We start from the raw sequence: 21,242 nt of genomic DNA, 5'->3' as shown, positions 1-21,242 counted from the left end.
AGGAAAGAACTTTTCCCTTCCACCCCCAGCATTTCCCCGTTCCCACTGAGGGCTGGGGGTGCAGCTTGGCACTGAATTCCCACGAAGGTGATCCCCAGCAACTCCAGTTTGATGCCCACAGGGATGGGCGAGGTTCCAGAGGGTTCTGGAGCTCCTGAGGGCTGGAAGGGGCTGGCACAGAGCTGGGGAAGCACAGAGAGCTCACCGGGATGGAGCAACCACCCCAATACCTCTTACCATAATGAGCCAGCACAGCAAAAGTGGCAAACATGAGGATTTCCTGGGCTGAAGGGAAAATCCTACAAAGGAATCAGGCCCGGGAGGCGGTGCTGGGACCGGGAATGTGCGGTGGGAGCTGGACATGGGATGGCAGCAGCGAGCCGAGGAGCGGCGATACCACTGCGGTGCAGCAGGGCTCGCCTTTGTTTTGTGCAAAAAAAAAAAAAAAAATAGCAAAGTTTGGGCTTATGTCATTCCAAACTTCTCCCGGCACCAGCTGGGAGATGGGGAGGTTCCCTCCAGCTGTTTTGTTTTTTTTTTTTTTTTTTTCCTACAGCGTCTTTTCCTTTTCTCCTTGATGTTTTGCGGATGATTTCACGGCGCTTTTTTTTTTTCCTGATTTTTTTTTTCCCTTTTTGGGGCTGTTTTATGGCCCTTTCCCCGCTGTCCTGGCCGGGGTGAGGGGTCCCTGTGCCCAGCAGGGCACAGCTGGAAAAAGCCCAGGAATGCAGGAGCAGCTCCCCCCCAGCTCCCCGTGCGGCAGCCGGACTTTTCCTCGCCCCAGAACAAAGCACCCCATTGTTCATGGAAAAATGGGAAGGAAAGCGTGACGGAGCAGCCCGAGCCAAGCCGGGAGCGTGTTTCTGCACCCACGGCCTGCTCTGACCCCGATTTTGGGTGGCTCTGAGCCAGCCCCGTGGATCCATCTGATGTCCGGCAATCCCGGTGTTTCCCACGTGTCCCGATTTTGGTGACGGCTTGAGCCGAGCTTTCCTTCCTCGCTGGAAATGCCATCCTGGAGCGCAGCTGCTCGCTGGAAAAGGGGCTCCAAAAATAGTCTGGCTGGCTCCGTGTCTGGCAGGGCTCCGTGGCTCCCTAGAAACACGCTTTTCTCCTAGGGGAAAACGAGGGGGAAATAAAATCAGGGTGACTCCGCTAACAGCTGGTCCTAAAAATGAGCCGGGAATTTGGGCTGGGATGATTGCAGCGCTGCTGAGAATGGGATGGGGACATGGGGACACTGAGCTGTCCCCATCGGCCAGCCCTGCACGCGTGTGCTTTGTTGGGGGACAGGGGGGGATTTTTGGAGCTGTCGCTTGGATTAGCGAGGAGGAGGAGGAGGAGGGTGAGGGGGATAAAGGTCCTGGCACTCGCCGGGCTCGCAACAAAACAAAGCACCAGATGGTTCCAACTTCAGCATAATACGCGGAGAAAAAGTGTTTGAACCGGGGATGGAAAAGCAAATGTGGAAAGAGAGGGAGAAAGGGAAGAAAGAAAAACCCTCAGCAAGTGTCAGAGCAGAAGAAAGCGGCGGAGAAAAATGGCAAATGTTAAAAACCGAGACAAAAAGCACTTGGCCGGCACAAAGCCACGGCTGCTGACATCTGTCCGGCAAAGCCTCTCGCCAAGGGCCCCTTCCCTTTGGAGTCACCTTGCCTGGCTCCTGTCACCGCAGGGACACGGCCACATCCCTGGGCAGGGCTGTGCTGGGTGCTGGGGACACTGTGCCCTGTGCCACAGCCTCAGCGCTGCCCCTGGGCCAGGTGACGTGCAGCAGAGCTGCCCCTAAATATTTTATTACAGGATTTTATTACAGTACTTTGGCAGCTCTTTACTCTGTTACCACACACGTCCCAGATGTCCTTGTGTGGTGGCAAACCCACCCGGCTGTGCTGTGTGATCTCGTGGGGTTTTAAGCCTGGCTTGCGATCTGAGTGAAGTTTATGCAACCCCCTGTGCGAGGCTTTTGTGTTCATCTCGCTCCTCCCCACGAAATTTCTTAAACCCGCAGAGCCGAGCTACCTCGAAAAGGGGAAGAAGGCTAAAAAGTCATCTCGCCCCTGGCGTTTTCACCAAAAAAAGCCACAAAATTATCTCATGCAGTTGCTCGAGAGAGGGTTGCAGCGTGGGTGGAGCTCTTTATTAGACACTAGAGCATCCCCGAGCCTTGGGGACCGCCGGATTCCCCCGGCTCGGCTGGCGCTGAGCAGCAGCGGGGGCGGGCGCGGCTCCGGCTCCCAACCGAGCTCTGAGTGAGGGTTCGGGTTCTGCTGTGCCTGTGGCTTGTGTGTCACCCCCCATGGATGGCTCCAGGGCCAAAAGGGGGGCCTTGCGTTTGGGACTCCCCAAAGCGAGTGAGGGACGCGGGTGGGACAGCGCGGAGCCACCACCGGGGCTGGGGGGGGTGAAAGGGGGATGTCACCGGCACTGCTCTGTCCTGTGTCACGGTGACACAAGGACACCGGGGTGTTGTCCCCCGGGGATGGCAGGGAGCTGCGGTGCCGTGTCCCCAGGGCGGGGGACAGCGAGGTGTTGCTGTGACAGCCCAGGTGACGTGCCATTGTTTTTTTGGGACAATGAGGAGCTGCAGGGCCATGTCCCCTGGGGTGCAGGACAGTGTGGAGCCGGGGTGATGCCACCCTGGGGGACAGGACGGTGTGGAGCCGGGGTGATGCCACCCTGGGGTGCAGGACAGTGTGGAGCCAGGGTGATGCCACCTTGGGGTAAGGACAGCAAGGACTCAGTGGTGTCCAGCTGGCTTGTGGGACGAAGAGAACCAAGGTGATGCCACCCTGAGGGACAAGATGGTGAGGAGCTGGGGTGATGCCACCCTGGGGGACAAGATTCTGGGGTGATGCCACCCTGGGGGACAGGACTCTGGGGTGATGCCACCCTGGGGGACAGGATTCTGGGGTGATGCCACCCTGGGGGACAAGATTCTGGGGTGATGCCATCTGGAGTGCAGGGCAGCAGGGAGCCAGGATGACACTCTGCATCCCCGTGGGGTGCAGAATGATGGGAACTGAGGTGATGTCACCCTGGGGGACAGGACAGTTGTGAGCTGGGGTGATGCCACCTTGGGGCGTGCGATGACAGGAACTGGGATGATGTTATTTGGGGGGATGGGACATTGAAGGGTGGGGTGATGCCACTCAGGTGGGGACAGTGGGGACCATGGTGGTGCCACCGTGGGGGACAGGACAGTGGAGAACTCGGCTGATGCCACCCGGGGGTGCAGAGCAGTAGGGAGATGGGATGATGTCCCCTGGGGTGCAGGATGATGGGGACCGACGTGATGCCACCGGGGGGACCGGAACATTGGGGACCGAGGGTTATACTGTCCTGAGGTGAAGCTGAGGTGATGCCACCCTAGGGGACATAACAGCGGGGATTCGGGGTGATGCCACACTGGTGCCCCACGGGTGCGGGACATCCCCGCAGACCCCTCCAGCCGTCCCCTGTGCCGGGGGGGCGTTCCCGGGCGGTGCCGCACAAAGGCCGCCGGTCCCCCCGCCCCGGGGCCGTCCCCCCGCCCCGGGGCCGTCCCGCAACCCCCGGGGCCGCCCCCGAGCCTCGGCCCAATAAACGCGGCCGCATTTGAACGCGGCGCCTCCCCCGGGCCCGCAACGCTCCGAGCGCTCCGCCAGCCCCGCCCGCGGGCACCGGCAGCGGTGAGGCCGGGACGGGCGCGGGGGTGGCTGCGGGGAAGGGGAACGGGACGGGAAAAGGGATCTCAGCGAGCCCCGGGTGCGGGGGGAGCGCTGCCCGCCCCGGTCCCTCCTCTGCGGGCGGTGCCGGGCGCTGCCCGCCCCTTCCCGTCCCTTCCCGTCCCTTCCCGGCGGGGCGGCCGCGTGTGCGGAGCGCCGGGACGGGCCGGAGGGGAAGGGGCGCAGCGGAGAGGTGGGTGCGTGGGGAAGGGGCTCTGGAGGGCAGGGGGTGCTGGAGGAAATGGGGGGATGCTGGAGGAAATGGGGGAATGCTGCAGGAATGGGATGCTGGAGCAATGGGATGCTGGAAGTGCGGGGGTGCTGGAGGAAAGGGGTGATGGGGATAGCGAATCGCTGTGTGGTTTCTGGGGTGCCTGTGAGCGGGTGCCACGCCAAAACCCCCCGAGGTACCTTGAGGTGACAGTACCGGGGTGCTGCTCGCCCTCCTGCCAAGGGCACCCCATCCCTGCGTGCATCCAGAGATGCTCCAAACGCCGGGAGCGGGTTCTGGAGCACTCTCCCCGGGCTGAGCAGCCGGCTGTGGCTGGAGGAATTAATAACAGCGTTTGTTTTGTCATCGGCAAAGCTCTGGCTGTCACCAGGGTGGCAGACAGCATCTGCTGTCTGGTCACCAACCGCGGGCCCGTCTCCCTTGGAGCATCCCTGTAGGGATGGAGCGGAGGCTGGCAGCCGGGAAAGCCAAAACCCACAGCCTGGGAGGATGCAGTGCTGGGATTTTGCTGGCTGGCTGGGGGACAGTTTGGGTGTATCCATCTCCTCTTCCTCATGTGCTCCCCAAAACGGAGCCGAGTCGCGTTATCGTGATTCAGCAGAGCCCGGCTTTATCGGGGCCGGCGCAGCTCTGCGCTCCTCGGGAATTACCGGATCCTCATCTCCCGGTGCCGGATAAATTACCGGCTGCTTTGTTTACCCCTGAAATAATCAGCTTTGTGCCTCCACCTTGGGCTTTATCGCACCCGGGGCTCCCCGTGTTACTGCAGAGCGACTCCAGCCCGATTTGCAAAATCAAACCAGATGGGCGCTTTGTTTTTCCTTACGGAGGGAGAAGGCTGGGAGTGAAAAGCCCTATTACAATGCAAATACCGGGCTGGCGTGAATATTCAAACCGCTGCGCTGCTTTTGAAGCTCTTTACATAAATTTATAGTGCTTTTATAGGCCATCTCTGCTTTGCTAATCTGGAGTAGAGCTTGGTTAAGAGAATCGCTGCTCTCTGCCAACTTTGGAGGGTCTGGGGGTGTTTTTGGGGTGCGCTGGCTTTGAGGTGCGAAGGGAAAATTCTGAGCGTGGTCAATGGGGAGGAGGAGCTGCCAGCTGTAAGGCTGGCTCTGGTGGTGACCCTTGAAGAGCTGGGTGTGCTGTCAAGTGATTTACTGATATTTTGGTGCTTCACAGTCCTTTTGGGTTTTGTTTTTCCCTTTGTGAGGCTGCTGGGTGGGCTGAGCTGGGAATGGTGGATGCAAGGACAGAGCACCAAGTTCTTCTCTCTGGTGACCAGTGACAGCACCCAGGGAATGGCTGGAGCTGTGTTGGGAGAATTTAAGTTGGATTTCAGGAAAGGTTCTTTCCCCAGAGGTGCTGGGCACTGCCCAGGCTCCCCAGGGAATGGTGACATTCCAGAGCTCCAGGAGAGTTTGGAAAACTCTCCCAGGGTGGGATTGTTGGGGTGTCTGTGCAGGGCCAGGAGCTGCTCTGGGTGATCCCTGTGGGTCCCTTCCAGCTCAGGGAATTCTGTGATTCAGCAGAGCTGCTGTGATGGATGAGGTGGTTCATTAGTGGAAGGAGATAATGAGTGTGAGACAAGCTCAGCTCTGGCTTTCCAGCAAGGGCTCCACAGTCTGCTTTTGGTGGCTGCTGGGCATCTCATATAAACCCCAGCATCACAAACTGGGGTCCTGCTGGGTTTTGCCAGCTGTGTTCACATCACCCTGCTTGTCACAAGTGCAGTGGGAAGGGAAAGTTGCTTTAAAATTGCTTTAAAGTGCCCAAGTGTGGCCGTGCTCTCCAGCACAGGGGGGACTCTCTGGGGCAGTGACATCCCATGGAGCAGGAGCTTGGGTTTTGGAGGTGGCCACAGGATGCTGCCCACTGGGTAATTACTGCTAATTACCAGACCCTCATTTGAGTTGAGGCAATTGAGAGTAGCAGCGAAAAAAAAAAAAAAAGAAAAGTTTTTCTGTTTTCCTTGCTGTCCTTTGGAGCTGATGACTTTCATGAAGGGCAGGTTGGGATAAGGGCAAGGTACCCTGGTTAGTGATGCAGCCCATGGGGGCATCTGGGCAGAGCATGCTCAAAATCTCCCTCTTGTAGCAGCAAATGTGATTTTATATTGGTCTAGTGAAAGTTATCTGCCTATGGCTGGGGGTGGCATGGAGTGACCTTAAAGGTCCTTTCCAATTCAAGAAATTCTGTGATTTCTATAATTCATACTGTTTATAAACCACCCCCTCCCCCCAAAAAAACCCCAAAAAAAGGTAATTGTGCTAATTGTGGTGTTTTTCCTTGCTGATGCCATTGATTGACCAGGTAATCTGTGTCTTCATTAGCTCCAGGCTAAAGTTGATATTGATTCCAAGCACTTAATATGCCAAGTGGTAATTACTGCTTAAGCCTATATTGTTTGAGTTAAATTTAGCTGAGAATTGAGTCCTATCAGGCCCCCACATTGTGTGCTGTGAAGGTTATCTGGCTCTCAGGAGGGGGTGGATTTAAAGGCAGGAAAGAAATGCCGGTGAAAACTTCCTCTTCTCATCCTCCCGGAGCGCTTTGCTTCCCCGGGCTGCTAATAAGGAGAACAGAAATAAGGAATAATGTGGTGCTGACTCTCCTAAATCTGCACTTCTCAGTGCTTTCTGCTCAAGCTGGTCATTCTGGGGGACTGGAAATGACACAGAGGCCAGCAATAAATCTGAACAAAGTGATGCCCTGTGCAGGGACCGGCCCCTCTCCTCCTTGGAGTTGGGAGGGGGGGACTGAGGAGCCCCTGCTCAGCTGCTGCTTGCCTGCCCCTATTATCCCAGCCACCCTCCTGCATCTCAGCTGCTGGCCCATCTGGAGCAGAGATGAAAGGCTGGCCTTTAATTCATGCTTTGTGTGTCCCCCCTCAGTCCCCCGTCACGCCGGGGCTCTGACGATGCTGACCTCATTATTCTGACTGCTGGGCGATGCCAGGCAGTCACCAGCTCCTCAGGTAGGAGGCTCAGGGTGGCTTTTCCCCCCTCCAATGTGGAAGGGCTGCTGAATAATTCAGGCAGGAGGAGGCATCTTGGGTCACCTTGTGCAGCGCTGCGTGCCGGAGCCGCCTGCCTAAGATGGAGGTTGTGCAGGATTGCAGGATCTCCGGGATGCTGGCAGCTCTCTGCACCCACTGACTGCAGGTAGGCAACCAGCCCTGGCCCTGCTGCTTGTTCCTGCTGTTTGCTGTGCTGGGAAGCAGGAAATCCCTTCCCCAGGTTTCCCCTCTGAGCTCAGGCTGTCCCTCGCCATGCGAGGCTGCTGCGGTGCCAAAATCTCACCTGGGCTGTAGGGCAGCTGTGGCTGTGCCCCTGATGCTCTTTTCCTTTAGGGATTGTGTTTGTCCTGCTGGATTTATGGGGTTCCCCATGCTGGACTTGGCCAGGGTGAATTTTTGGGTTCTCTGTTGTCGTGGCAGTGAGAGGGATGATCCCAGTGCTCCAGCAGCAGGGATGCTCGGGGATGTGTTGGGAGGTGGCATTTAGCTCTCTGCACTAACTGGGGAAACTGGTTCTGCCAGTGTAGCAGTAGGGTCAGGTGCTGGAGACATCTCTTGGGGGGCAGGAGGTGGCTGACCCTGAAGATAAGAGGCTGGAAAATGCTTAGGAAGCTCTGTGGGTCGGAGTCATCTCTGCTGGAGGCTTGGCTGTGAGTTTTGGGATGTGCAGGCACCAGGATCCAGCCCCTGTCAGCCCTGTGGGTGCAGGTGGGAATGGGAACAAGTTTGTTGCCTTCCTCCTGAGATTTTGGGTGCTGCCTCCTCCTGTGTGCCCCAGGTGGAATGTGTCTGTGCCCTCCCTCCTCCCCACAGTGCTTGGGCGCCGTGAGAAATCAGCTCAGGAGGGATTTGGGGAGGGAAATGGGGCAGGGAGGCTCAGGGAGAGGGGTTGTGTGTGTTCCTGGAGTGTCCCTGGCCATCCCTGTCCGTGGCAGTGCAGGAGGAAGGACAGCCTGGCTGTGCTGGTACCAGCCCTGCATCTCCCAGCAGCTGAGGGATGCAGAGGATGCTGAGCCTTGGCATCTGCTCCTGCAGCCAGGGAAATCAAGGGCATGGCTGCTGCAGTGCCTGCCCTGGGGATTTTCTGGGCTGTGCTGGGCAGGGGTGTGGAATTGGAGCAGTTCTGGGATGTCCAGGAGTGACACAGAACCCTGTGAGGAGCAGAGGGGGCTGGATGGGGAGGGGGTTTGGGTAGCAACCCCTGGTTTTTGGGCACATCCTGCAGCAGTCACAAAACCAGAATTCCCATGGCTGGTGGGTGAGGCTGGCCAAGCATCCTGGGATGCCCAGTTGGGTCCTTGGACACCAGGTCCCTGCAGTGCCCATTGTCACCCAAGGATGGTGACAGTGCCTGTGGTGCCCCCAGGGTGGTGGCACATCCACAGCAAGGCTGTGTGGTGGCACTGGGTGACACCCAAAACCAGCCAGGAGCCCTGGGCCAGGCTGAACAAACAGATCCAGGCAAATCCTTCTTTTCAGAAGGGGAATTTCTCTGTACTGCCCTGCCAGGAGAGCTCCTGGGGCTGTGATCCTCTGCTGGCAATGGATGTGAGGGGTGAAAACTTGACTTGGAGGGGAAGATGAAGGCAAACTGGCTCTGGGATTTGTGTGCCTGGTGCAGGACACCAGGAATATTTTGGCTGTCGCCACACTGGGGTCAGCTCTGCTCTGGGTTTGCTGCTGTCAAACCCTTCTCTGCCTTCAGCTGGGGTTTGACCTGAAACACCTGAGGAGGGAGTGCTTGGCAGCTGGGCTTGATTTTGGGGTTTTTTTTCCCCAACCTGAAGCATTCCATGGTCCCAGCTTTGCTGCAGGGGGTGTGTTGTGCTCATGGAGGGGGTGGCTGGGTTTGGGCTGGGGTCTCCTGCCCTCCCCACCCTTGGCTCCCTGCAGCTGCTGAGCTGTTGTTGGGTTGTTTATCTTCTCACCAAAGCATCACCTGCAACACCTGGGGATCAGTGCAGCTCAAGGGAGCAATTTTCCCCTGCAGCACCTCAGCTGAGCCAAACAAGCTGCTCCTGGAGTCACTGTGAGGTGGCACACAGGGACAGGGACGTGCCACCTGGGCCGTCCCCTCCCGAGGGTTTGGCTCTGCTGCTTTTTCCCCTCGCTCTTTCTGCTCTCTGCCTTCTTCCCCCAGTGGGATGGGAGAGGCTGGAGCAGTGGTGGAGCACTTAATGGGACCAAACACAGCCCCAAACAGCCTCGTGGGCAGCTCCTGTGCCAGCCCTTGGGGATTTTTGCTGTCCCATGTCACCAATGGTCACCTGCCCTGTCTTTTCCCACAGGTGAGCGTGGCAGGCTATGGGATGGATGAAGCTGAGCAGGACCAGTATGAAGCTCGCCTCAAGGAGCTCTTTGACAGCTTTGACAGCACAGGCACGGGGTCCCTGGGGCAGGAGGAGCTCACTGACCTCTGCCACATGCTGCACCTGGAGGAGGTGGCCCCGGCACTGCAGCAGACCCTGCTCCAAGGAAACCTCCTAGGCAGGGTAAGGATTGGGGAGATGGAGGGGGCTGGGGGGCCAGGCAGTGCCTGCATGCATGGGATGGTCTTGGGAAGAGGCTGAGGGCTGTGATTTGTGTGTGTCCAACATTCCTGAGCTCTGGTGCCTCGGGATTTGTGGGGTTTGTTCTGTTCAGCAGGGTGGGCACAGAGCAGAATTGGTGATAACAGAGGAGGGAACTGCTCTGTCTGCCCTGACTGGGGGTGCTCTGAAACTCAGGAAGCACATTTTAGGCTGAGCCTTGTGCACTGGTGTGCTTCCCCAGTGTCCAAGGCCAAGACAAGTGCCAGGTCCTGGCTGTCCTTGTGCTGGCATTTGGCTCACACTGCGCCCGTGGCACCGGCTCTGGTGCTGCTGGCCTGGGTCACCTCCCCAAACCAGCTCACCAGGTGCTTGCACAAACTCTGAGCTACTTAGGATGGGACAAGGACCTAAATCCAGGGCTTGAGCCTGTGATTTGTGCTGGCTTAAGCTGTAGTTAGACTGGCAGGGCCGTGTGCAGTCACACATGTTTCTCTAAGGAAATAGAGAATATTGTCCTGCTCGGGCAGGAGCCACCTTTGTCCACATCACCTGGTGTTGGTGGCTTCCCAAAGCCATTTTTCAGTTGTACCTTTATGGAGTTAAATGCCAGGGCACTGAGCAGAGGCTGCCTGCCCTTGGGGGCATCTCCACGTTCAGAGTGATGTCCTTGTGTTCTGCATTCCGTCTTTCCCGGCGCGCCGTGCTCGGAGTGCATTAGATCCTTCCCTGGAAATCACCCTGAAATCCCATCACAGCTCATTACAATCAGAAAAATGTGGAACAGGGCAGACAGGGCTTTCAACAGACAAGCAGCCATCCAGACTCCAATTTCTGATCAAACTGCAGTTTTCACAAACAAAATAATTCCTTTAACGAACAAAGGAATTTTCCCTTTTTCCTCCTCTTCCTCAGCTGCCCTGGGGCTGCAGCTCTTCTGCTGACAGTGAGTGGAGCTGGAGCAGGGATGGACCCAGGCAGAGGTTGTTGACCTTTAGAGTTGCAGTGTGGCATTTTTTAGAGTACCAGAGACTTTTTGTGCTGCTCTGTCATCTTGAGCATCTGGCACTTGGATGCTTTTATCAAAGAATCGTGGCATGGTTTGGGTTGGAAGGACCTTAAAGATCATCCAGTCCCACCCCTGCCATGGGCAGGGACATTTTCCACTGTCCCAGGCTGCTCCAAGCCCTGTCCAGCCTGGCCTTGGACACTTCCAGGGATGCACCCTGTGCCAGGGCCTCACCACCCTCACAGCCAAGAATTCCTTCCCAATATTGAATTTAAATTTTCCTTCAGCTTAAAAAGCCATTTCTCTGTGTCCTCTCACCTGGCTTTGCCACCTGTGGGATGGTGGCATGGAAAGGAAGGGCAGATGTGTCTGTCACAGCTGGTGAGGGCACCAAACCCCCCCTGTTAAACCATCCTGAGTGCCCTGTCACCCTGCCCCCATCCCAACCCGGGGCTCCATCCCTGCAGGGCATGAGGCATCCCCTTTTGATTTCATTCCCCCTTTGTCTCTGGGGCTGGTTCATCCTTTCCAGCCTGCCAGGACAATCTTTGTCTCCTGCCTCTGCTCCCATCTCCTGGCTCGTTAGCAGCACATTTAATGGCCCTCAGATCCTTGGGGTTTCCTAGGATCTCCTAGGGAGAACAGCAGCAAAAATGCTGCTCCCTGAGCACAGACTTGTTGCACCTGCCCTGCCAGCCCCTGGCTGCAGATGGTCCCAGCCTTTGTCTGCCTGCACTTCCAGGGGCTGGGATTTATGGGAGGGCACTGGGGAGGGGGGGAAGGTTTTGTCTGCTCAGGGGCAGCTCGTGCTTGCCTTTGTGCTGGGGGCTCTGCTCCTGGGATGAATGCTGTGGGATCACAGAATCCTGGAGTGGTTTGGGTTGGAAGGGGACATTAAAGATCACCTCATTCCCTGGGCAGGGACTGGGAGCTGAGCTGGTGTCCAGGGAGGGGCTGGAAGTGCTGTGGGGGTTAATGGGGATTGTGGGGGTGTAAATCCTGCCCTGGCTGGTGGCAGAGCCAAACCCCTGTGGCACTGCTTTCCTCACACACTGTGTGTGGGGTGATGCTGGCAGCAATTCCTGGGATTCCTCAGCATTCCTGTTTCCCCTCACCTTTGGTGGCAGGAGGGAGGTGTGGCTGTGCCTCTCTGTGCCCTTTAATTAACAACAAACCAGAGGTGTCCTGGGGACAGTGCAGGGATGGGAGTGAGCCTGGAACTGTCCCCATCCCTGGATGTGTCCAAGGCAGGCTGGACAGGGCTTGGAGCACACTGGGACAGTGGAAGGTGTCCCTGCCATGGCAGGGGTGGGATGGGATGGGCTTTAAGCTCCTTTCCAACCCAACTCCTTGTGGGATTCTGTGAAGCTGGGCACCTCCAGGCCCTGTGCAGTGCCTGTCCTTGGGGCTGTCCTTGAGCAGGGATGGGGAGCTCAGGTTTCACCTGCACCACTGCATTCACAGCCTGCAGCAAGGACACCCTGCCTGGGGCTCCTCTCCCCAGCTCCCTTCAGTGCCACAGCTGTGACCTCTTGCAAAATATCCTCCCCTGTGTTCCCCTGGTGCTCTCTGGGGTTTTCCATGCCCCTTGCTTGGGGTCAAGGCTGCCCTGTTCTGGTTTGTTAGCAGCTGAAGGAACTGGAGCTGTGCCAGGGGAGGTTTAGGTTGGATTTCAGGAAAGGTTTTTCCCCCAGAGGTGCTGGGCACTGCCCAGGCTCCCCAGGTGACATTCCAGAGCTCCAGGAGTGTTCGGGCACCAGGGATCCCAGGGTGGGAATGTTGGGGTGTCTGTGCAGGGCCAGGAGCTGCTCTGGATGATCCCTGTGGATCAGGATATTCTCTGATTCTGCATCTCCCCCAGTGCAGCCAGAAAGGAATTTTCCAGCAGGGACAGAGCTTTGGGAATGGGGCTGTGCTGGAGATGAGAGGAAGGAGCTGCTGCCCACCCTGTCCTGGGTGTGCCAAGGGCTGGGCATGGCAGGGACACTGCAGGGAGCAGCAGGTACCTTGGCACAGGCTCACAGCTCTTTCTAGTGCTAATCAGTCACAGCTTCAGAGGAGCTGCCTGGGAAGAGGCGCCGGGATCTCTCAGAGGAGCTGGGGTTGCTCAGCAGCCACAGCTTTGCTTGGTCCCTGATTGCTGTGGGGAGGCTGGGCTGGGCTGCTGCTGCCTCTCTGCTGCTGTGTTTGTCTTGTTTGCCTCTGATTTGCTTGTTCTGGGAAAATTCTCCTCCTGGCTGTGCAGTGCTGGTCTGGCTGGGGGGTTTTTGCAGGGATGTCTGTGCTGTCCCTGATCCTGGGTGGGCATGACAGCACCTTGAGCATCACCCTCCAAACCCCCATTGCCTTCTGGCTGCTTGGGATCAGCCCCAAATTGCTGAGAGACCCCTGTGAGCAGACACACAGATTAGCAATACCAAAACAGAATCAGGTTTGTGTTGGAAAGGACCTTAAAGCCATGGCAGGGACACTTTCCACTATCCCAGGGTGCTCCAAGCCCATCCAGCCTGGCCTTGGACACTTCCAGGGATGGGAAGGCTGTGCCAGGGCCTCCCCACCCTTGCAGGAGGATTTCTGCAGCCTTTGCTGTCCCAGTGCTGCCTTGCCTGGCTTTGTGCTCCAGCCCAGCTCTAGTTTTATCAGTGCTGTTTCTCTGAGCACTCTCTGCATGCAGACACTCCACAGCCAAGGTCAAACGTGCACCACAGACTGGTTCTGCTGGTTATCTGGTGCTGGGAAAACCTCTGGCCCATCCTGAGGAAAAATCTTCCCCCTCTTCCAGCTGGGGCTGCACCTCCAGAGCGAGGAGGGCACTGGGGAACCCCCTGTGCTGCTGGTTTGAAATCCATCACACAGAGCAGGTGATGGCAGGGGTGCTGCACACCTGCCCTGATGGTTTAACTCCATTTAATTTATGGAATTCCATGTGTTTGCATGGATGCAAAGTGGATCTTGCTCTCCTGCTGCTGTGCCATCCCAAGCCAGCCCCAGCAGCCATCCAAGGGATTGGCTCTGTGTGTTGTCACAGTTCATTTGCTGAGAGGATCCCGTGGGCAGGGAACCTGTAATTTGAACACCCTCATCTTTTATTCATCCTCATTTAGTCTAAATGTCAAGTTTGGTGGTTTTTTTTTTTTTTTTTTAATGGGGGAAATTCTCCTATCTCTGTAAACTGTCCTTTTTGAAGTGCTCCAGTGTCTGGAAATCTGGAAATGGATGGCAGCAATTAGTATTCAGATGAGGGCATTCCTGATGAGCTTCTCTGCTGAACATATTTTTAATTGTGTTTAAAAAACATATTTAAAGCCTCAGGAGTGGCACTCAGAGCTGCTCTCCTGTACCTCCATGGCTCACCTGTGTTCCCTCCCTACCAAAGAGCTTGTTGGGTTTTTTTTTTGAGCTTACTTGACCCCAAAAAAACAGGCTGGAGAACCTCAGACCTGAACTTTGCTGCCTGTGCCCCCCCCAGCAGCATGAAAATCCCTCTGCCTGCAGCTCTGGCTTTGCCCTCTGCCAGCCTGGGTTTCTTTAAATACAAAATCTTCTGTTCCATGCTAAAAATTCTTCTAAGATTTATTTAGCCAAGAGAAATGGTAGCAGCCAGCTCTGCCTCACCACTGACCCATGTCAAATAACTTCTCCAGCTGTCCCTGGGTGTCCCTGTCCCCCAGGGCTGGAATTGCTGACATTCCCCAGCACTGGGAGGATGCTGCAGCCTCTTTGTGCCTGTTCCTGGCTGGGAGGCAGGAGCCTTTCCAGGGATGTGGGGGGAAAAAAGAGGAAAAGAACCCCCTCAGTGGCAGGATCTCTCTGTTTTTCCAAGATTTCCAGGTTTAGTATTCCTAGTCCAGAATTACAGGAGCTGGGGCTGCCCTGGGAAGGGAGGAATTTTTCTGCCATCCACATTGGGAATTGGTTTTTGAAGCTTAATTAGGGCAGTGGAGCATTTCCACAATGGAGCATTCATCCCTGGTAGGAATGGTCTCATTGTAGGAGCCACTGACCCTGGCCAGGTCACCTCCAGTGATGGAGATGCTCCCTTGGACATCATTTTGGCTTCTGCTCGATGGAAAAACCCAACCAGTGCATGAAATCTGTGTCCTTGGGTCTTTCTGGGGTAGCAGTGATTCCTCCCACGTGCCCAAAGGTGCTGGCTGTCCCTTCATGTCCCCTGCTGTCCCTTCTCCAGGGTTCCTTTGTCCCCCTTGCTGAGGCTGTTGGCACAGGGGTGATGATCTCAGTGATTCCCACTTCCTGCTGGATTATTTGCTTCATATTTAACTCCCTTCACCAGCTGATTTCTTCTTTTCTTCCTTTTTTTTCCCCCCACAGGTCCACTTTGATCAGTTTAAAGAAGCACTTATCCTCATCTTATCCAGAACCCTATCAAATGAAGAGCACTTCCAAGAACCAGGTAAATACTGAAATGCCCTAAAAAAAACCATTTTCATTGGCAAAGCAGCTGTGGGTGGCTCTCACAGAAGAACTTAGAAGAGGAAAAAAGTGGATTTTAGGTGCTGCCATCCAAGCAGAAAAGGTAATCTTGGGAGAAAAGGGAGTTAAGATCTGTTGTAGAATTTTGTACAAAGATGTTTTCAGAGGCAGGGCCATGCTTTCCATGCTCAGGATGCTCCTGGCTGTGACCTGGGCTCAGATTTCTCCATCCCACACCTCTCCTGGTGATGCTTTAGGAGCTCAGAGTTGTGGCCAGGCAGTCAAAGGGTTGATTCCCTGCTGCAGCTGAGGGTTTTTCCCAGCTGGGGCTGATGTTGGTTTTTATGTTTTTAAAGTTTTTGTGGGTTTTTAAAGTCTATTCTGTTTCCTTGTGTCTGAGATGAGCAGGGTGAGGAGGTTTCTGTGTTCTCCCAGAGAGCAGCCAGGCTGCTCCAGAGGTGTTCCTGAACAAGTGAAACCCCTGGGAAACCAGGTGGGGGCTGGTCAGAGAATTCCAGAATGGTTCAGAGAATTCCAGAATGGTTCAGAGAATTCCAGGATGGTTTGAGTGGGCAGGGACACTTTCCACTATCCCAGGCTGCTCAAATTCCCAACCTGGCCTTGGACACTTGGGATGGGGCAGTGCTGTGAATCCTCAATGTTGTGTTTTTTCCTTGCTTTGTTTCAGTGTGGCTTTTTAGGCTTTCCTAGGCAGGAAATCTGGTCTCAGCTTCGTTTTCCCCCCTCAGTGCAGCAGGGACTGGGAGCTGTGGGCTGTGGTGAGGGCTGAGCCCCTGCAGCCCCAGCTGGTGTCACACCTGTATGTAAATCCCTAATCCTGTCTTTGGAGCAGCAGGGGAGTGAAATCCCCCAAGGAGAAAACAGCTTAGCAAAAGGGGAGAGGGAATTCTCCAGGTTTCTTCTTTAGCAGCAATCTCAGCTGGAGCATCCCACTCTGGAGAGAGCAGCCTGCCAGCAAAATTACAACTTTCCCCTTTAAATAGGCTGTAAAAACCACGGGCTTGGAGAGGAGTGATTGATGGATTATTTTTATTTTTCCACCTCTCATTTCTCTCTAATGCTTTGAGAGGGAGGATTCCTGAATGGAATTTCCAAGTGCAGGTGAGTGGGTGCTCAGGGGGGAGCATCCCTTCCATCCCCTTGGGGAAGGAGCTGGCACAGAGCAGGAGCAACCCCAGTGAGGCAGAACTAATCCAGCATTCTGCATTTCTTGGGGTATCATGTGGCTGAGAGGCTGCAGCTTGATTGAAATGTAAATAAATCTCCCAGAAACAGCTAAATTTGGGGTTATCACAGGGGAAATGACAAGTGAAGCTGGAGAGTCTCCTTGGGGACACTCTTAGCTGGGGTAGGAATGGCAGGAAATCAAAGGGTGTGGGGCACAGGTAGGGAGGAGAGGCAGGCAGGCCTGGGAGGCATTTTATTTTTAATGCGTTTTGACAGGTTGGTTAACGCCAAAGTCTTTGCTGCTTTTAATTTAGATCAAACTGGAGATTTGGAGAACAAGCTGCTTTGTGCTGCTGGTGTCAAACTGTCAGGGAGTGTGGAAATGCTGGTGTTCCAGCCTGCCCCAGGCTGGGGGAAAAAATTGAGTTAAGAGCTCTAAATCGTATCATTTAAATGAAAATTTAATTTGGGGGGGATTGGAGGAGGAGGGGGGAGAGGCAGAGATTGTGAGGCTGTTTGCAGCAGCTGGGAAGTTTGCTCTGGAAGTGGCTGTGGTGGTTTTATCCAGGGATTTGGGTGCTGGGGAGGTCACTGGGGGGGTTGTGGCTTTGTGCTGCAGCCCCAGGCAGTCTGTGTGACACTGCCAGGGGGATGTCACATCCCTGTCCCCATGGGTGCTGTCAGCTCAGGGGGGAGGGTTTGGCACCAGGAGGGTGACAGGAGCTGTTGGAGGCACAGAGGGATGCAGCTCCTCTGCTGTGAGGAAGGATTCAGACAATTGGAGGTGTCCAGGCTGGGGAGGAGAAGCTTTGGGAACAGCAAAAAGAAAGAGGGAAGGGATTATTCCCAAGTGACAGGACAAGGGGAAGTGGCTTTGAACTGCCAGAGGGAAGGGTTAGATGGGATATTGGGTAATAATTGGGTAATAATTCCTCCTTGTGGAGGGTGGGGAAACCCTGAGAGGGTGCCCAGAGAAGCTGTGGCCGCCCCTGGAAGTGCCCAAGACTTGGACACTGGGGCTTGGAGCACCCTGGGACAGTGGAAGATGAATTTCAAGGTCCCTTCCACCCCAGCTGATGCTGTGAGAGGGCTCTGGGGTGACAGCAGGGGACAAGGAACCAAAACTCTGCAGTTCCTGCAGAAGGACCTGATGGGGTTTCCTCATTTTGGGGGGAAGCACTGATGCTCTCAGATAAATTCACACATTATCTACATTCATATATTATCTGTTTCCTTGGCAGAGAGGGTGAATTCCCTTTGCAAAGGGAAGGCTGGCAGGGAGGGTGGTGCTGCAGGCTCCTTGCCTGGGAAGCAGCCCTGGAAATGGGGGCAGGCAGAGTTCCAGAGCTGCTGCAATGTCCCCTGGAGGGTGGCAGTGTGGGGACAGAGCCAGCTGTGACCCAGAGCATCAGCTGGCTGGGCAGAGCCTGGCCCTGCTGGGAAAAGGGATGGGGGCATTCCAGGAAAAGCAGAAAAATGCTTGAATGTGGTTTAAAATAATCACTATTTTAGTTCTTGAGATCCATGAGACCAGGCTGGGTCACTGCAGCAGTGAGGGGGGGCTTGGGGACAATAAAAGATTCAAGGGTGGCAAAAGGAAGGAAAAAAAAAAATCAGTTGTGTGGGTGATTAGGGGGGAAAAAAAAATAATGCTTTTTTTCCTGCCCATTATAGCAAATAAAAGTGCGTGGAAGCTGGGCTAGGAAGGGATTATTGGGGTGGAGTGCAGGATTACAGGAACACCCAGGAGAAATTAAAGAGCAGTTTGACGCCATCGTCCCCCGGTCACGAGGGGGTTTGGGTTTTTCCCTTCCCTGTTGGGTTTTTTCCCCCCTTTCCCCTTCTTTAGGTTTTTTTTCTTCCCTTTCCTCTCCATTGTTTTTTTTTTCCCCTTTACTCTCCATTGTTTTTTTTTTCCCCCCCTCCCCTTCCTTGGCTCTTTTTTTTTTTCCCCTTCCTTGGCTCTTTTTTTTTCCCCCCTTCCTTGGCTCTTTTTTTTCCCCCTTCCTTGGCTCTTTTTTTCCCCTTCCCCATTGGTTTGTTTTTTTTTTTCCCTTTCCTCATTGTGTTTTTTTTCCCTTCCCTGTTGCTGCTTTTCCCTTTCCCCTTTGTTAGGTTTTTTTTTTCCCTTTCCCCTTCCTTGTTTTTTTTTTCCCCCCCTTTCCCCTTCCTTGGGTTTTTTTTTTCCCCTTTCTCCTTCCTCGTTGGTTTTTTATTTCTCTTTCCCCTTCCTTGTTGGTTTTTATTTTTTCCTTTCCTCTTCCTCGTTTTTTTTTTTCCCCTTCCTCGATTTTTTCCTTTTCCCTTCCTCCAGTTTTTTTTTCCCTTCCCTGTTGCTGTTTTCCCCTTTCCCCTTCCTAGTTTTTTTTTTTTCCCCTTTCCCCTTCCTCATTTTTGTTTTTATTCCCCTTTTCCCCTTTCTTGGTTTTTTCCTCCCCTTTTCCCCTTTCTTGGTTGTTTTTTTTCCCCTCTTTTCCCCTTCTTCCTCGTTTTTTTCCCCTCCTTTTCCCCTTCCTTGGGTTTTTTTTTCCCCTTTCCCCTTCCCTGTTGGTTTTTTTTTTCCCTTCCTCGATTTTTTCCTTTCCCCTTCCTCATTGTTTTTTTTTTTTTTTCCTTTCCTCTTCCTCCTTGGTTTTTTTTTTCCCTTTCCCCTTCCTCGTTGGTTTTTATTTTTTCCTTTCCCCTTCCTAATTTTTTTTTCTCTCGGTTTTTTTCCTTTCCCTTTCCTCTGTTGTTTTTTTTCCCCCCTTCCCTGTTGCTGTTTTTCCCTCTCCCCTTCCTCATTGTTTTTTTTTTTCCCTTTCCCTTCCCTGTTACTTTTCCCCCCTTCTCCTTCTGCAGAGAACAGAGCTGCCCTCTAAAGAAGGGGCTGTAGGGATGATTCCCTTTGGAAGGAGAGGGGGAAAGGTTGTTCAGGTGGTAAAACCAATGTCACTGCCCAGACAGGTGTGGCTGGTGCCACAGAGCATTTTTGGGTCCAAACCCGCTGATTTTGGGGTTGTGGTGACCCTGCCATGACTCCTCTCCCTCCACTGCAGAGCCTGAATTATGAAATGGGACTTGGAGCACTTCAGACATACCTGGTGCCTCAGGGGATTAGGATTTAGCAGATCCTGGCTGCCATGTGCTTTGCCCAGAACATCCCTCCCTTCCAAATCTTAAGCAGCAGAGGAATTAATTTCCCCTCTCCACGCTGGGATTGTGGGATGAGGGTCTTCCTGCTCTAAACCCCCTTTTGTCTGTGCTGCAGGGCTTTGATGGCAGACCCAGGCAAGGGGAGCTCCCCCTCCCTCCCCATCTCAGGGCAGAGCTGGATTTTGAAATGACTTATCTGGTGCAGAAAGGCAGAAAATCAAGTGTAAATCTGCAGCCATGGAGATGTTTCAGTGCTGGGATGGAGTGAGAGGGAATTGATGATTGCTGCCCATGGCACTGAAATGCAGACTTGGGGGGGTTATTTCATTTCAAGGGGCACTTTGAGAGCCACAAACCCTCTGGGCAGTGGGCAGGAAGGTGAAAGGTTTCTCCTCTCAGCCTCCTCCTCTTGTCCCCAGCCTGGGGGCAGTTCAGGGGGGCAGATCAGACCCCAGTGTCTAATTAGGCACCAGCTCTGGAGTGTGTTTTACTGAGCCCAAGGGCTGCAGGAAGTACAGAGGGCTCAATCTATTTTATTTTTCTATTTTTTTTCCTCTTTCTTGGTGATTTGTCAGCCACACAATAGTGGGGGTTTGAGCAGCAGCATCTCACCTTGCTCTTGGTGGGAGGAGTGGGTACCAGAGCATCCTCTCCTCTGCTCTGGGGGGATATTTGGCATTTTTGGGGATAAATAACCTGCAGGGCTGTCTCATGGGGATCTGCCTCGGTGAAAGGCTTGATTTTTGGCATCTCCTGTGCCTCTGAAAGCACATGTGGGTTGAGCAGCTCTTTCCATCTAAGCTTGGACTTGATGACCTCAGAGGTCTTTTCCATCCTTAATGGTTCTCAAACCCTTCCTCCTCAGTTTTGGCTGGAGATGAGAACCTGTTCAGCTCATCAGGGAATTTCCTGCATTCCTGCTTTTTACTTTTGTGTGTGCTCAGCATTCCCTAAATATTGGCAAGGGTGGGAACATCAAGGGCATCAGGTGCTGTGCTGGGGGTTTGGGAAGGAGAGGGATTTGTGCTCCCAGGGATGGGGCTGCAGGATGTGACAAGGGAAGAGCTGGAGCCCAGTGTTAACAAAAGCACCCTGGTCTGGAAATGGGATTTCAGGCACAGCTGGTTTGGAAGTTGGAGCAAACTTTGTTCTCCTCAAGCTGTGAAGGGTCACCTTTCCCTCCTGGGGGTGTTCTGGAGCTTCACAGTTTTTTAATCCCAAAAGGCAAACAAGCTCACCCGTGGTGCTCAGAGCCAAGAGAAGAGAGGAATCAGCTGCCAGGCTGCAAATGCTTGAAACACAGAAATGGGGAGATGCTGCTGTTGTTCCCATTGCTGTGCTTGCAGGGGACACAGTGTGTTTGAGCCAGAGCAGTTTGGGTTGGAAGGGACTTGGAAAACCACCTCATTCCAACCCCCTGAACACCTTCACTATTCCACTGAATTCCCAGCTGCAGCAGTGGGTAAATAGTCAGTGTGGCAGGGCTGGAAACAGAATTCTTGGGGAAATCCAGAAGGAAATTTAGCTGTAGCTTCACTATTGCTGAATTCCAGCTTCTTCCCCCCCTCCTCCATCTCTCCAAAGACAGCTGGAGGTACTGCTCTGTCTTAGGAATAATAAAAATGATTTCTGAAGAAAAACAAAGCCCCCAGCCCTCTCTTGTGCGGGAGGGAGAAAATAACTGGGTGAATGAGTAGCCACAAATATTAGCATTTCAGAGAGAGCTGCTGGATGGAGATTGTTCAGCACCGGGCGGGCTTTAATAGCAGTGATAAGGTTTGCTTTTGTTCTGAGGCTCTTCCTTAATCAGCCTGGCTCCTCCTGATTTTTCTATCGGTGCACTCCATCACCCAACTTTCATGTGCTGAGTCCCAGCTGCAGCAAATCTTGTTAGAATGGCCTTGTTCAAACAGGGGCGCCGGGTTTGTTCCCTAGAGCTGCACCGTGGCTGGATGGAGTGTGGGGCTGCAGGAATCAAAGCACTCCTCAG

General features: G+C 54.3%; 1 protein-coding gene across 10 annotated transcripts in view; it reads left to right on the top strand.

Annotated features, from left to right (window-relative positions):
• Nucleotides 1-3,615: 3,615 nt before the first annotated feature.
• The window catches only part of NIN (ninein), a 57,537-nt gene continuing 39,910 nt past the window's right edge, over nt 3,616-21,242 (top strand). For 3 of the 10 annotated variants that reach the window (XM_033062701.2, XM_033062700.2, XM_033062702.2), the window contains exons 1-3: nt 5,976-7,103; nt 9,247-9,450; nt 14,828-14,909. In XM_033062701.2, coding sequence (XP_032918592.1) covers nt 9,268-9,450; nt 14,828-14,909 — 265 coding nt within the window. In that variant the 5' untranslated portion in view covers nt 5,976-7,103; nt 9,247-9,267. Of the gene's footprint in view, nt 3,672-3,827; nt 3,905-5,973; nt 7,104-9,246; nt 9,451-14,827; nt 14,910-21,242 lie in introns of those variants that run through there. The other 7 variants (XM_033062696.2, XM_033062703.2, XM_033062698.2 and 4 more) reach the window with 6 other exon arrangements.

The sequence above is a fragment of the Catharus ustulatus genome, chromosome 6 (genome assembly GCF_009819885.2).
Source record: "Catharus ustulatus isolate bCatUst1 chromosome 6, bCatUst1.pri.v2, whole genome shotgun sequence".
Lineage (NCBI taxonomy): Eukaryota > Metazoa > Chordata > Aves > Passeriformes > Turdidae > Catharus > Catharus ustulatus.
Note: the sequence above shows the minus strand (reverse complement) of the source record. Positions and strands in the feature narration are given on the sequence as shown.